This window comes from Marmota marmota, unplaced genomic scaffold, assembly GCF_001458135.2.
Source record: "Marmota marmota marmota unplaced genomic scaffold, marMar, whole genome shotgun sequence".
Lineage (NCBI taxonomy): Eukaryota > Metazoa > Chordata > Mammalia > Rodentia > Sciuridae > Marmota > Marmota marmota.
The window spans coordinates 222,345-237,844 of NW_025999872.1; the positions used below are offsets into that span (position 1 = coordinate 222,345).

At 52.2% G+C, this 15,500-nt stretch overlaps 1 protein-coding gene across 1 annotated transcript; it reads left to right on the forward strand.

Annotated features, from left to right (window-relative positions):
- Pgap3 (post-GPI attachment to proteins phospholipase 3) lies at positions 1 to 15,492 on the forward strand. The gene is made up of 8 exons (XM_015506647.2): positions 1 to 232; positions 1,446 to 1,543; positions 2,566 to 2,718; positions 12,070 to 12,132; positions 12,660 to 12,721; positions 13,061 to 13,197; positions 13,448 to 13,652; positions 13,831 to 15,492. Exons 1-8 carry the CDS (start codon positions 52 to 54, stop codon positions 13,892 to 13,894), a joined length of 963 nt encoding a protein of 320 aa, XP_015362133.1. The 5' UTR covers positions 1 to 51; the 3' UTR covers positions 13,895 to 15,492.
- Positions 15,493 to 15,500: the final 8 nt, after the last annotated feature.

Below are 15,500 nucleotides of genomic sequence, written 5' to 3' on the forward strand. Positions count from 1 at the left end.
GGCGTTACAGGCTCTTAAGTTCCTCCCTCGGAGGCCAGCCAGAGTTACAGTATGGCCGGCCGCGCGGCGCGGCTGGTACTACTAGCCGGAGCAGCCGCGCTAGCAAGCGGCTCTCAGGGCGACCGCGAGCCGGTGTACCGCGACTGCGTGCTTCGGTGCGAGGAGCGGAACTGCTCGGGGGGAGCACTGAGGCACTTCCGCTCCCGCCAGCCAATCTACATGAGTCTGGCAGGTAAGCCCCACCCACCATAAGCCACGCCCACTCGACTGTGGCCCCGCCCATTACACCCTAGTTGTTCTGCGATCTTTGACCCTTAGTTTCCCCTCCCGGTCTCTTGTAAGTGTGGTTGGCTTCAGGGTTATGGGGGTCTCATCAGCTGTCTGACTTTCCCACAAGCTTTTACTTTATGTTTACTAAGTCAGACCCGTTATTTATTAAGTACTAACTGCATACAAGGCCCTGGAATGACACAGTAATCAGACCAAAGTCTTATTAATCTTTGGAGCTTTCAGTCCTTAGCCTTCCCAAACAGAATGATTTGAGTCCTAAAGGACCTTTAAATTAAGCATTAGATGTATTTGGGAGAGGAAGGAAGGAATTCTGGCTCTGAGGGGGTAGGGAAGGGATCATCTGGGAATATTTTGTGGAAGAGGGTCTTCCAGATGTTTACATTAAATTTACACCCATGACTGTATTGGGCAAGGAACCAACAAACTGAGCACCTACCATGTGATAGATGTCACAATAGGTCAGTTAACTTTCACCACCACTCTTTGAAGTAGTTTCTCTAATCCTAGATGTGGTAGTTAAATACCCAGCCTGAGGTCATATGGGTGGTAAATAGTTTCCAGTTCTGACTTATTTGACCACAAGCCTGTCTTCTTTTCTACCCCTTTCTATTCTAGACAGAGGGAATAGAGAAAGTGAGTGTCCTGGGAAGACCTGGGCACTCCCAGCAGCTTGGATTACCCAGGAAGCAAGGAGCATGAAAAGGAGTAGTGGCAGTAAAGATGGAAAGGTGGTTTAGGACCTCAGGTCAGGATGAAGGATTTGAGTTTATTTTCATAGCAGGGACAAGACAGCAAGGACTCCTCCCTGGTAAATAAAAGTAAATCCCTTGTTGAGGTAGGTCAGACATAAACCCAATTCTCCATAGATAAGGCCATCAGATGCCAAGATCTCCATCTTGGACAAAAGGAGATGAAATATCTCTATTTGCTCACTGCATACCCAACCCTAGATTACAGTTACATATATACACATCCCTGGCCCTTGTGTCCACTATCTCTCTTCTCTCCAAGTGGGAAGCTAGAATTTTGGAATTTCTTCTGATTCTCTCCAACCTGCAGGCTCTCTTGGCCTGCATTTGTGCTTGGACTCCATTCACACCCCCTCTACACCTCCCTGGGCTGGAGAGTACACAAACCACATTTGTCTGTTTCAGGTTGGACTTGTCATGACGACTGTAAGTATGAATGTATGTGGGTCACTGTTGACATGTACCTCCAGGATGGTCACAGAGTGCCTCAGTTCCATGGCAAGGTGAGTTGGAGGGTCACGGAAGGATATGGCAATTATATGGTGGGAGTAAGATGCCTTGAAGTTGGCCAACACTGTCTAAGCTATTTGAGGTATGGGTGACAGATACGTATTTAAGGCAGGTACCTGTTCTTCTCAGAATCTGTTGGTTTTCATAGCATCTGATGGGACCAATGTGTTTTGCTTCTGAATATTGAGTAACAAGATCTGAAAAGCTTTGGAGCCTCCAACTTCTTGAGGTGCCCATCTTGCTTCAGGGACAAATTCCTTGCCCCACTATGACATGTTTCTCCAATACATATCTGGATCAATAGTAATGTCCCTCAGATTGCCCAGTGAGGCAATTTTTTTCTGGTGCCTTTTAATCCAGTATTATCTCATTCTAACTTGTTGAGGTTAACAGAAATTATTCTCCCCAATTTGCCACAGAGTAAGGTGATACTCAGAGCACTGGGTCAGTAGCAGAGGAGGGATTGGGACCTGTTTCTGGATAGCAGGTCTGTACTGTTTCTGCTACGCCATAAGTCATCCCACTGGTATCCCCAGAGATGGGGCTGACAGAGTTGTGCATGTTGTCCAGGATAGGGGATCCTATCCTTAACCAGGGACTGGAGAGAAGAATTGACCTGGAGAGAATCAGAGGCTTTGACTAAAATTCAGAACTAATACCTATAGATGCAGCGTGTCAAGAAAAGATTGATTGAAACTAGGTACAGTAGCACTTACCTATAATCCCAGTGACTCAGGAGGCTGAATCAGGAGAATTGCACATACAAGGCTAGCCTCAGCAACTTAGTGAGAACCTGTCTCCAAAGTACCACTGAGGTTGTGCTCTGTGGTAAAGTGCCCATGGGTTCAATCCAGAGTACCAAAAAGGAAAAAGAAAAAGACTGGGGATGTAGACCAGTAGTAGAGCACATGTCTAGAATGCATGAGGTCCTGGATTCCATCCCCAGAGCCCTCCCCCAAATAAAAAAGATTGGGTTGCTTGTCCCTCAGGTCCCCTCCATCTGCTCCTTTTTCAGTGGCCTTTCTCCCGGTTCCTGTTCTTCCAAGAGCCAGCTTCTGCCCTGGCCTCTTTCCTCAATGGCTTGGCCAGTCTGATGATGCTCTGCCGCTACCGCACTTCCGTGCCAGCCTCCTCTCCTATGTACCACACCTGTGTGGCCTTCGCCTGGGTAGGTAACCTGGTGGGATTCCCGCTGTACACTTTATCTAGGAAGGAGGAACTCTGAGATTCCCACTGACACCTGACAGGGCTTCCGCCCAGCCAGCTTCTCCTCTGTTTCCAGGGCTGAAGTTGCAGCTATGGGGGGGTCAGCCCTGGTGAGAAAGACGGGAAGGTGCTGAGTCAAGCTTTACCTTTTTAGAACAGTCTAGAAGGCTATTTGGAAAGGAAGGAAGAAAGAAACATTTTTCTTGTCCTCAGAAGAAGCCACTAAAAGACCCAGTAGGGCAGTTTATGAGCACAGAAGAGAGACAGGCAGCAGGGAGAGGCTGGGACCATAGGCTTTGCAGAGGTCCACTCTGGAGAACTTGGAGTGATCCCAGTTCCAGCCCAGGCCTGTAGGTAGTAGCAACTATAGCACTCTTTCTGGAGCTCACCCTGGTCTTAGTATATCCCAGGGTGTGTACCATCCAAATACAGAAGGGCTCTCAGCCTCACGGTGAGACTACTCTTTGAAGAACCAGTATCCAGGGCCTGGAACTGTGTGAAAAAAATGGACTAAAGCACAGATGTGAACTGTGACAACCTTGGGGTGGGGTCAAAAGTAAGATATTGCAGAGATTGTCTCTAGATCAGAGCTTCCCTGCTAGACCTTAAGGAAAAAGTTCCCACTCACCTTCATGCCATCAAAGCCACCACTCATTCACATATTTAGCATGTACTATATATGTGCCAGGCACTTTGTTGGGTGCTGAGGATCCAAAAGTATATTTAAAAAGATAGGGGCTGGGGATGTGGCTCAAGCGGTAGCGCGCTCGCCTGGCATGCGTGCGGCCCGGGTTCGATCCTCAGCACCACATACAAACAAAGATGTTGTGTCCGCCGAAAACTGAAAAATAAATATTGAAATTCTCAAAAAAAAAAAATAAAAAGATAGGTTCCTGCCCTGTGGTACTAATCACACAATCATACAATTGAATTTAAAAGTACAGTAATGAAAAGGTGCAGTGGAAGCTGGGCACAGTGGTACATGACTAAAAACCCAGCTACCAGGGAGGCTGAGGCAGGAGCATCAAAAGTTCAAGGCCAACTGGGCAATTTAGCAAGACCTTGTCTCAAAACTAAAAGTAAGCTGAGTACAGTGACATATACCTGTAATCCCAGCAGCTTGGGAGGCTGAGGCAGGAGTTTCGCGAGTTCAAAGCCAGCCTCAGCAATTTATCAAGGCACTAAGCAACTCAGTGAGACCCTGTCTCTGAATAAAATACAAAATAGGCCTGGGGATATGGCTCAGTGGTTGAGTGCTCCTGAGTTCAATTCCCGGTACTGCCACCCCCAAGAAAAAGAGCTGTAGGGTATGTGAAAGGGGCAGGACCATCACAGAGCAGTCAGGAGGCTTCCCTGAGGAAGGGGATGGGAGGAAAGATGGGAATGATGAGTGAAAGTTACTAGGTAAATTTGAGCAGAAGAGGGCTGGGGGTGTAGCTCAGTGGGAGAGCACTTGCCTAGCATGTGTGAGGCACTGGGTTCAATCCTCAGCACCACATAAAAATAAGTAAATAAAATAAAGGACCATCAACAACTACAAAAAAGTTGTTTTTTTTTTTTTTTTTTTTTTTTTTTNGATGCTGGGGGCCAGGGGGAGCATTAGCACATGCCCGGCCACTGGACTAGAGGGGTGTTCTTAGGCATTAAGGAGAAGTATATTTTAGCTATGTTTTGGAGGTGACATTAAAACTTTTTTGTGGGGGGGTACCAGGGATTGAACTCAGGGGCACCCAACTATGGAGCCACATCCCCAGCCCTATTTTATATTTTATTTAGAGACAGGGTCTCACTGAGTTCCTTAGTGCCTTTGCTCTTACTGAGGCTGGCTTTGAACTAGTGATCCTCCTGTCTCAGTTTCCCCAGCCAATTGGAAATACAGGTGTGTGGCACTGCTCCAGGCAAAAAAAATATTTTTTTTTAAAGAGAGAGAAAGAGAGAATTATTTTTTAATATTTATTTTTTAGTTTTTGGTGGACACAGCATCTTTGTTTGTATGTGGTGCTGAGGATCGAACCCGGGCCACACGCATGCCAGGCGAGCACGCTACTGCTTGAGCCACATCCCCAGCCCACAAAAAAATATTTTTAAAAAATTTGAACAGAAGACAGAATGTGCATAGACAGGAGAGAATGGGGATCACTACAGGGCCTGAAAGACCAGAAGACCTAATGTTCAGGCAGTCAGGAGGCATCTGGTATAAGACAAGTATGCAGGTGGGCAGTGGCCGAGCCAGCCCCTGGAGAGCCTAACACTTTAGATCTCAGCTCTCAAAGTGTCAGGAAGCACCAAGGGATTTTCTTTCATTCATTCATTCATTCATTCTCATTTTTTGTGTTGGAGATTGAACTAAAGAGTTTACCACTGGGGATATATCCCCAGCCCTTTTTATTTTGGGCCAACATCTCCACAAATTGCTGAAGCTGGGCTCACACTTGTGATCCTCCTGCCTCGGCCTCCGAAGCCTCTGGGATTGCAGATGTGCTCCACCATGCTTGGTTTGCTAAGGGATTTTGAGTGAGGGTGGGGAGAGAAATGATCTCAGAATAGCTTTGTACTTTGGAAACCTTGTTTTGTCTACTGTGTGGAGGACAGATTGGAGGGTGAGGTGGATGCTGGGGGCCAGGGGGAGCATTAGCACATGCCCGGCCACTGGACTAGAGGGGTGTTCTTAGGCATTAAGGAGAAGTATATTTTAGCTATGTTTTGGAGGTGACATTAAAACTTTTTTGTGGGGGGGTACCAGGGATTGAACTCAGAGGCACTCGACCACTGAGCCACATCCCCAGTCTGTTTTGTATTTTATTAGAGACAGGGTTTCACTGAGTTGCTTAGCGCCTTGCTACATTGCTGAGGCTGGCTTTGAACTAATGATCCTCCTGCCTCCACCTCCCCAGCCACTGGGATTACAGGCGTGCATCACCATGGCCGGCTAAGACTTTTTATTTTATTTTTTATATTTATTTATTTTTTGTAGTTATAGTTAGACACTATACCTTTACTTTATTTATTTATATGTGGTGCTGAGGATGGAGCCCAGGACCTTGCATGTTCGAGGTGAGCGCTCTATCACTGAGCCATAACCCCAGCCCTGGGGTATTTAACAAACACATATATAGCTCTTACTGCATGCTAGGCACCATTCTAACCATTTTGTAAATATTAACCTCGTTCATCCCATAACAGAATTAAAAGGTGTAGATGGTATTCTTATCCCCAGTTTACAGATGAGGGAAGCGAGGGCTGCAGAAGGCAAGGAGCCAGCACTGGGTCATGAGCCAGGGCGGAGTCCAGCATCTCCTCCAGAGTCCACACTCTCACCTTCTTGGCTGTGGATAAGCCTGGCAGAGCTTAGACACAGACACGTGGTGGGAGAGGAGATAGGATGCAGGCATTCCCAGCATTCCTAGCTAGAGGCTCGGGAATGACACATGGGACCTACATGGGTTGGTCAGCTTGGCTGCAGTGTGGCTGAGGGAAGAGGAACAGAGGGAGGGAGTTGAGGTTGACCCTCTGCTTTAGTGACTGAAGCTGCTGAGTGTGGGTGAGGCCACAAAGGGGAACTGAGACAATGAGAAGAGAAGGGGTCTGGGGCAGAGTCCTGAGGAGCCCAAAACTCCATGGCTGGATAGAGGAGGATGAACCAGCAAATGGAGACAGGGGTGGCCAGAGGAGAGGCAGAAAACTTGGAGATTATGGGCTTGGGGAGCCCCAGGACAGGTCAAGAAGGAAAGAGTAGTGTGCTCTCCTGAATGATGCGACAGACAGGTGAGAACTTAGGGTGCCCTGGGTCTGGTGGCCCGAGGACCTGAGGATAGTGTGGGCATGCTGAAAAGTCCAGGCTGAGCCCAAGACCTGGGAGATGGGCACACAGGAGGCTGTTAAACTTCTGGGAGATCCTGGGCCTCCCTAATACTTCCTTTTCAACAAATATTAATAACAATCATTAAGGATCGTAGAACACAAGCCCTGTTCCATAAACACTTCACACACATCTCCTCCTGTGATCCTTGTAGTGCACACTTGAGCTCTGAGTAACTCTCAGAAGTGGGAAAGTTGTGCCTGAGTGAGAGCTACCAAGTCAGTGGCAATGAATAGCCTCCAGCACTGTCTGACTCCAGGGCCTGAGGGCTCAGCACCTCTCCTTGGCTGCCTGCATGTCCTGTGAGGAATGTTGGTTGAGCACTGGTCAATGTGGGCAGAGGCAGGAATTTGCACTTGTGGGGCTGAAGCCCCTGCCCCAGGGAGCCGAGCATAGTGTGAATACAGATCCAGCCAGCCCTGGTGGCAGGACACAGGCTGAACCCAGGAGCCAAAGAGATCCCATCCTCTGGTTGGTGCCAGGGAAGCCCAGGGAGGGGGTGAGGTGTCATTGGGAATTGCAAGCCTGGTAAGGCTTAGACACAGACACACTGGGGGAGAGGAGATAGGATGCAGGCATTTCCAGCATTCCTAGCTAAGGGCTCGGGAATGACACATGGGACCTACGAGGCAAGCTTGGATTGGTCAGCTTGGCTGCAGTGTGGCCGTGAGAAGAGGAACAGAGGGAGATGAAATGGAGCAGAGAGGGCCAAATGCCAGGTGGGGGTAGAGCTTCTGCTTTAGGCAGGGGCTTGGCACACATGGTTTTGGGCATGGGTGAGATAGAGCCACCACTTCCTGTGTAGGCCTGTCACAGGGAAGGGAATTTGGTCTTGGCCAGGAAAGTAGGAAAGTGAGGAGGTTACACCTGTCCCCTTTCCCTTGGGATTCTTCAGGGACACTGCTTGTCTGGGCTCACTGCCTGTATCTCCCCTTTGCCTCCTTCTCTCTTGGAGAACGTGGGACAGCTGTGCCTGAACACTCTGAGCAGTGCTCAAAGCCTGCATGATAGGGCCTCAGGTCCAAGGGATCCTCAGAAGGTCCCAGCCCTTGCCTGCCTAAAATGTGCTAGAAACCACTAGTCACGTCACAACTCTGGTCTTGATCTCCTTGTTTCTTGGGTCTTTTGTCTCAGTGGTATCAGCAGCTCAGCTTCTGTCTTAGCAAGGGGTCACCCCTCCCAAGGATACCCTGCAGTCCATTGTGACCAAGGACACTTAGAAAAGGACCCCAGGGACGTTGAGGTGGGAGAGGGTACCCTACAGAATATGGGATTCTGAGTTTGGGGTCCTTCTCATGCCACCCCCAGGCCCTCAAGGGACATATCCTCAGAGCCCGTACCACTTTGATGATCTAGTTGGATTTTACATTTGATCTTGAGCCTGTGTGTGTTTCTGTAGGAGGGAGGGATCCCAAGCCATTCAGAGGGTGTGACAATGGACTTTGTCCTTGGCTGGGTCTTCTGGAGTGAGTGGGGCCCCTGATTTCTGTTGGCTGCAGGTGGGAAGGCCCCTCACCTACTCCAGGTTAGTCTTACAGGAGGGGTGTCTCAGGCTTTTTCTCTGGGAGACAAGGAAACTCTTGTGCCAAAGCTGTATCAGGCAGGCCCTGGGCTGGGGCTGTAGCTCAGTGGCAGAGAGCTTGCCTACCACGTGTGAAGCCCTGGGTTCGATCCCCAGCACCACATAAAATAAATAAATAAATAAAAGGCATTATGTCCATCTACAACTAAAAAAATAAATATTTTTTAAAAACATAAGGCAGCCACTGCATTCCTCTGTAGGCTTGGGCTTGGGCTGGGCAGCAGCCAGGCAGAGCTGAGGAGCCCACCGAAGCTCTGTACACTGTGGCCCTTGGACTTCACGGAGCAGGGGGCCCTGGCTCTTTGCCAAAATTAGAAGGGTAAACCAATTTTTCATCCCTTTATCTAGTGGGGAAAAGCCCCCACGTACAAGAGTGAAACGAAGAATGGCAGGGAATCCAGTCTGTCTCTGTAGTATGATTTGTGGAGGTAGGCACTGATTATATCATCCCTGTTGAGGAAACTATGAGAAAAGATAGGCTGAGGATATAGCAGAATGATGGTAGACTTCAGGAAGGACTTCCTGACCATCAGATAAGACAGTGGAACAGAAAATCAAGGAATTCTTTGGAAAAAGCCTCTATCTCTCAGGAGTGAGCTGGGACAGGCTTGTCTTGCCTGAGGCATGGAGCGAGACACTGTGGCCTCGGTGGTGGGGGCAGTAGGCATCATATTTAACATTCTACCTCCTCCACTTCTGAGACACGGAGTTATTTAAAGACTCACTTGTCCCCACCACTACGGTGTCAATGACAGCCCCTAGCACTGGGGCTTAGCACTGGGGTCGAATTCCTGACAGATCTGGCTCACTTGGCATCCAACCAGTTTCACGGCTGTGATATTTTTGTCTCAATTTTCTTATTTTCCAACAGACTGAAACAGCCTCCTGCTCCCCCCACCAGCTTTTCCTGTCCCCCTCATCCCCACCCACACTGGCTCCCTGCCCCTGGCTGCCTCCTTTTCTCAGTGTTTGCACAGAGTTCTTAGTGCCTTGGGCCCAGCCATCACCCTCCTGGCCAGTTACACTGTCTGCCCCTCCCATCCCACTAGGGCCTGGCCGAGAAGCCTGGGAGTAGTGGTATATTTGTATCTTGGGACTGTCCCTTCCTTCCACATCCATCTGTCCCCTTTGCTTGTGTCTTGATTACAAACTCTGAAGAGAAACAGGATCTGTTAGGTCCATACTGGTGGGATTGTGGCTCAGGAGCAGGGAGCAAGGGTCTCTTCTCACAGCTGAGGCATCTACAGTCTGGGATCCAGGGGCCTTCTTCTGCCCCATAGTCTGACCTTGAACTTTGTGACCCTTGAGGAAAGGAGAATGGGGATGCATGGTGGAGGTCTGCCTGTACATGATGCAGGACATGGACATTTATGGAATCCCCGCCGTAGGCCAGCAGTGATAGTAGTGGCCCTTTCTGGAGTGGCTGCTCCGTGCCAGGCCTTTGTGACATCGTCCTCACAGCCCTCCTGTGGAGGAAGTGTTGTTTCTAACCCCATTTCCTAGGTGAACAAATAGCTGAAGCTCAGTTACTTGTCCAAGAACATAGGTAAGCTGGGCAGGGCGGCACACACCTGACCTCCCAGCTCCTAGGGAAGCTGAGGCAGGAGGATCTCTTGAGCCCAGGAGTTCGAGGCCAGTCTGGGCAACATAGTGAGTCCCTATCCCAAAAAACAAAATCCAACAAAACAAAAGAAAACACAGTTGTTTAGGGGCTGGAGCAGTACTTGAGCTCAGGGTCTGTCTCATTGTAAAGACTCTGTACTTTTCTGTCTCCGGCCTGCACCTGTGGGGGTGGGCTAGCAGCAGGGGAGACCAGTTTCTCAGCCTAGACCACCTTAGCCTGGTGGGAGATTAAGAGGCAGACTTCTTCTCGGTGGCCTTTGGGCTATGGGAGAGCTGTGAGAGTTCCATGCTGGCCCACCGATAAAGAAAATAGCAACTAAGGCTTTAAACCCCATCCTGGACACCATGTTGCATGCTGTGTTTGTACAGGTGCTCACTCAATCCTGATCTACACTGATATTATTCCCATTTTACAGATGAGACAACTGAGGCACAGCAAGGCTAAATAACTTGCCTAAGGACACACAGGAAATGCAGAGCCAGGATTTGAACCCTGGCAGTCTGGCTCTAGGGGCTGCATTGTTAATGACACAACTTCCCAAGTCTGAGGGAAGGGTCAGAAGAGGAGCCCCATATGGGACACTCCCAGGGGAAAAGGGCCATCTCAGGGGTGCAGAGTCCAAGCTTCAGGTGGGTCTCTGTAAGTGGAAGGCACTCTGGGGAGGCAGGTGGACAAGGGACCCAAAGCCCTGCCCTGTGTGGAGCTGAAGCTTGGCCAGTGCACTTCCACCCCTGCTTTTAGTGTTCCAACCGCCACTTAGCTCAGTCCTCTTGTCACCTCCCCCTTCCTGTTGTGGGTGACAAGGAGGCCTGGCTGGCTGCCAGTCCTTGCTGTCTTCCCCTCCTCCTCCCCACACTGGTTCCAGGGACACTGTCCTTTCTAAGGATGTCCCTGTGCCTGGTCTGCGTGACTGCCTGGGCCCTGTGTCCAGCCCAGGGCCTGCTCGTCTCCCCACGTTTACCATACACCCCACAGACTCTGGGGGAGTGTCCAAAGAAGCCACCAGAGGTAGACTCACTTCCTAGCTCCAGACTGTGCCTCCATGTTGTCCCTGGGGAGGAGCCTCGAGACTGGTGGAAGGGGCAGAATGGCCTTCCCTCAGGGCAGGAAGGCACTGAAGACCACTCAAGCCAGCTGGTGACAGGTCCCAGGGGAGATCTTGGGCCTCTGCAGCCTGGCAGCATGAGGGTGCCTGACTGGCTTTGCCACTGAGCCCTGCCCTGCCTCCACCCTGGGTCCCCCCACCCGCCTCCGCTCCCCAGGCCTGTCAGGCCCTACAGAGAGGCTTCTTCCCTTGCTCCCCCTGCCCTCTGCCTGGCCAGTTGTCCTGGCACCTAAGTGCGCAGCCTTTTCCATGTCCGGCAGGCCGGGCCCACCCTGGACACCCCTCCCCAGCTCCGGGGCAGGCCAGGCCTGGCCCCTGCTCTTTCTTCCTGGGACTGTCTGTCCCTGGCTTCCCTGCTGCTATTTGTAACTGCTCCTCAGCCCACCCCTCCCCGAAGAAAGTGCCAGCACCACCTCCCAGAAGACCTGGGGCTCATTTACAGGATGATTCTTACTCTCTCCATGCATTTAATTTCCAGGAAGAAGGCCTCAGATATTCCCCTGGACCCTGCCCACTGCAGCCCCTTCATTCCTGCCCTGCTCCGCCCAGGTCTTAAGAGCAGCTCTGGTCTGGCAAGTCAGGCCGGCCCAGCCAGGAGGAAGCTGGGCTAGACTGCCACTGGAGTCCTGGTCCTAGGACTGGGCCCAGTGGGATCTGCTGGATCTCCTTGCCTTGCTTGCTTTTGGGGCACGCCCCAAGCTGGCTCAAGCCTTTTCCACCCCACCCACCTCATTCCCGCCCCCAGAGGCTGAGGTCACCAGCTCCCCTGGGCCCGGGTGGGGCTGTCATCACCTGGCAGTTGGGGGAGGAGGTGAGGCCCCTGCGGCCTGTTGTCTTAGTGATTGAGTAACCAAGGATCTTGGCTCTGCCAGAACTGGTTCCCAGGCCAGGCTAGAACTTGTGGAGGCTGCAGCCCCCCAACCCCTCCTCCATGGCCTTAGGGGCTGGGGATTATGGGGAGTTGACCTGAGGGGACTGGACTGGGCCTGGATGGGGGACACAAGTTTGCTGGGGGTGGGGCTCCAGGGGCATGGGAAAGCACATTTCTTGGCCACCAGAGCCCTTTCCTAAAGATGAGGTGGAGAGGGACCCTGGGGTCTCCCAACCTTGGGGCAACATGTTCATTGGCCCTTCCATCCTCAGGTGTCCCTCAATGCTTGGTTCTGGTCTACAGTCTTCCACACCAGGGACACTGACCTCACAGAGGTGAGAGCCCCCATTTCCCTCTCCTGCATGAGACTGTCCCCGAGAGCCCGGGGTGGGGGGGGCGTGGCAGAGCAGGGCTCGGGAGTGCAGCTGCCCTCGGCTGGGCATTCTAATAACACACTCGAGCTTCCCAGCCTGGCGAGGTAGGTCTGATGGTTAGCTCTAACCATGAGGCAGCTGAGCCTTGGGACGTGAAATCATTTGCTCAGGGCCACCTGGTGAGTGAGGGGCTGCAGTCAGGGTAGAGCACACAGCTAACAGACTCAGGCACTGGGCATCGATGGTAGGTTCTCCTGCCCCACAGCCTGGCAGAGCCCGCTGCTGAGCAGCACACTGTAGGCTGTGAGCACAAGGGTCAGTCTGTCACCTCCACAGTGAAACGGCAATAGGCAGAAGGAGCCGGAGAAGAGACCCCTCTGACTGCAAGGTCAGGCCCCGTCCCCTCCCTTCCTCCACCCGCAGTGGCTCATCTGGGCCACAAAGCTGTTCAGTCTCCAGCGACACTCATGGGCTCCCCTTGTCCTCAGAAAATGGACTACTTCTGTGCCTCCACTGTCATCCTCCACTCAGTCTACTTGTGCTGCGTCAGGTATGCCTGTATTGGTGGCTGCAGGGACAGACTCAGGGCCAGGGTCAAAAAGGGGATGCTGCCCCAGGGCTGCCTTCTTTGGTCTCCCACACATCCCTGCTGTCCTAGATGGGGGTTCTGCAGAGGGCTGGGTGCCTTGGCTCCTCACAGGGACCTGCAGCACTTGGCCAAGGCTCCGGGGGTGGGGTGGGTGGAGTTCTGCCCCATCGGCCTGTTTTGGTGGGGGAAAGGGCAGTAGCTTTAGTGAACTCACTGATGTTGGGGGAGGAGAACTTCAGGGAGGGCTGCTCTGGTGACGGGCCACCTGCCACCACCTAAGCAGCTCTGGGTGGTGGGCAGGACTGTGGGGTTGCAGTACCCGGCCGTGGCCAGAGCCTTCCGGGCCTTCCTGCTGCTGCTGCTGACCACACATGTCTCCTACTTGAGCCTCGTGCACTTTGACTATGGCTACAACCTGGCGGCTAACGTGGCTTTCGGTGAGACAGAACTGAGGCGTTGGGTTGGGCCATCTGCAGAACTTTGGGGTGGGCATGGTGGGTGGCCCTTCTCTCTTCAGAAGAGAAGGTTCTAGAGAGAGACTTGCAGGGAGGAAGGGGGAGAATTTGAAGTGGGAGAGAGGGGAGGCTGGGAGGAGTGTCTGAGGATGTTCCCAGGGTCAGAGAGCACAGGAGGGGTGGCCTGAGGGAGGGGCCCAGAGAGTGAGCCTGTCTTGCCTGTGGCACCCAGGTCTGGTGAATGTGGTGTGGTGGCTGACCTGGTGCCTACGGAACCACCGGAGGCTGCCGCATGTGCGCAAGTGTGTGGTGGTGGTCTTGCTGCTGCAGGGGCTGTCCCTGCTGGAGCTGCTTGACTTCCCACCCTTCTTCTGGGTCCTGGACGCCCATGCCATCTGGCACATCAGCACCATTCCTGTTCACATCCTCTTTTTCAGGTTGGTGTCATCCCTTGCCCGGTGTTTGCCTTCCTTGTGCCCAATCCCTTGACAGGTCCTAGAAGAGACTGGGGACCCCATGTACCCTCTCACCCCTTCCCGCTTGCCTGCACTTACCCCCCTTGCCCAGGGAGCTTTAGAGCTGGGTTCTTTAGTGGGCTCCTCCCTTGGCCCGCAGCTTCCTGGAAGATGACAGCCTGTACCTGCTGAAGGAATCAGAAGCCAAGTTCAAGCTGGCCTGAAGACACTTGGAGTCATCTGGTCCTTTCCTACTGGCTTCTCCTTCCCCCTTCCACCTTCAGATGATTTGTTTTCTCCTTTTAGTTTCTTGAACTTGGACATGAGGAGTGTGGGCCCAGAATCATGTAGCTGCCCACCCTTGGCTGGCCCTCACAGGGCTTGGAGCCTGCCCTAGGGATGGCCTCACACCTATCATCTAGGGTCACAGAATGGGCAGCCCCTCTGGTTCCTGGAGCTGAACTGGGATAGAACTGTGTTCTGAGTTCCACTGAGAGGAAGGCCCTTAGGGATCCAGTGGGGTCCCCTTCTATTATTGGCACCCTGCTTTGGGGCACCACTAGGTGGTGCTAGAGGCCTGCTCTTTGGCTACCCGGTTTTAAGGCCAGTCTTAAGTTCCAGGAGGGATGCAGAGGGACTAACCTGCTGGGATTGGGACTGGGGAGGGGTTTCACCATGACTTTTGCCCCAGCCAGGCTCCCAGGAGACCTCACCACACATCCCTCTGAGCCAGGACACCAGAGGGCCCAGGACAAGAATCTGATGCTGTTCTGGTGCCAGGACTCCAGAGGGCAGGACAAGAATCTGATGCTGTTCTGGTTGGGAGCTTATGTGTGAATGTATAGGAGAGCATGGGCAGGCCAAGTACAGAGGTGACTGGGTAGCGAGCATGGCTCTGCGTGTGTGTAAGAGGCAGCATGCATGTGCACAAGCTACTGCACTCGGGCCTAAGTGTGTAGTATAGAGTGTTTGTGCGTGTTCGAGGGCAGCTAGGTATATGTGGGTTTGGGGAATATGCATAGATTGAGTGTGAGTGTGCTTATGGGTGTGTCTGAGGTGAGTGTAAATGCAAGTGAACGTGCCATGCAGTGCTGGGAATTGGGAGCAGGATGGGAATCAAGTCACCATCACCAATCACCAGCTCTGCCCAAGGCCTCAGGCAGGATGGAGTCTGGGGGTCCAGGCTGTATGCCTGCCTGTCCAGTGCCCCCTTTGCCATTCCCCTCCAAACCTCACAGGGCCCCCTCATAATTTAAGATCAGTACTAGCTCCTGGGGGCAGAGTGAAGAAGGAAAATGGGGATCCTGGGCCTTCTTCAGTCTCCCTGTCTCCTCACCTAGCATGTTTGGCCTTTCCTCCCCAGTTCCCTGCTCTAGCCCCTTTGCCACAGCCTGGATTTTGGTGTGTGGGTTGGGGGGTTGCACCGTGAATTCTAGGGACAAGGGAAGAGAACTGTGGTCGAGTCTGGTTTCTGCCATCCCCAGAGGCACTCACTATTCCAGGGTGACCCCAGGGAAGGCAGGAACCACACTATGCTTGTGTCCTGATAAAGGTGACCCCTAGCAATTGCCAGCAGTCCTGGCATTCCCTTGCCCCACAAGGATAGGGTATGTGGCTTCAGAAACTTTCCATCCTGAAGGCAGTCTGCAATTGAAGCCAGAATACTGTTGTTTTGCTCTATCTCTGCTCCCTAGCATAGGGAGCTATGCTAAAACTCTAACCTCAGAAACTTAGGTGGCCCATGTGAGGTTCTTTTGATACTAAAAACTATTTGAAGGCAGGATGGTAGTGAGGATGATGCTTAATAAACCAGTTCCCCTCACCCTCCCT

What these genes read in the sequence shown, in the direction of transcription:
- Pgap3 (XM_015506647.2), top strand. Translation starts at nt 52, where the DNA reads ATGGCCGGCCGCGCGGCGCGGCTGGTACTACTAGCCGGAGCAGCCGCG. An exon ending in AATCTACATGAGTCTGGCAG is followed by an intron (nt 233 to 1,445) that starts GTAAGCCCCACC and finishes TGTCTGTTTCAG; the next exon opens with GTTGGACTTGTCATGACGAC. An exon ending in GTTCACATCCTCTTTTTCAG is followed by an intron (nt 13,653 to 13,830) that starts GTTGGTGTCATC and finishes CTTGGCCCGCAG; the next exon opens with CTTCCTGGAAGATGACAGCC.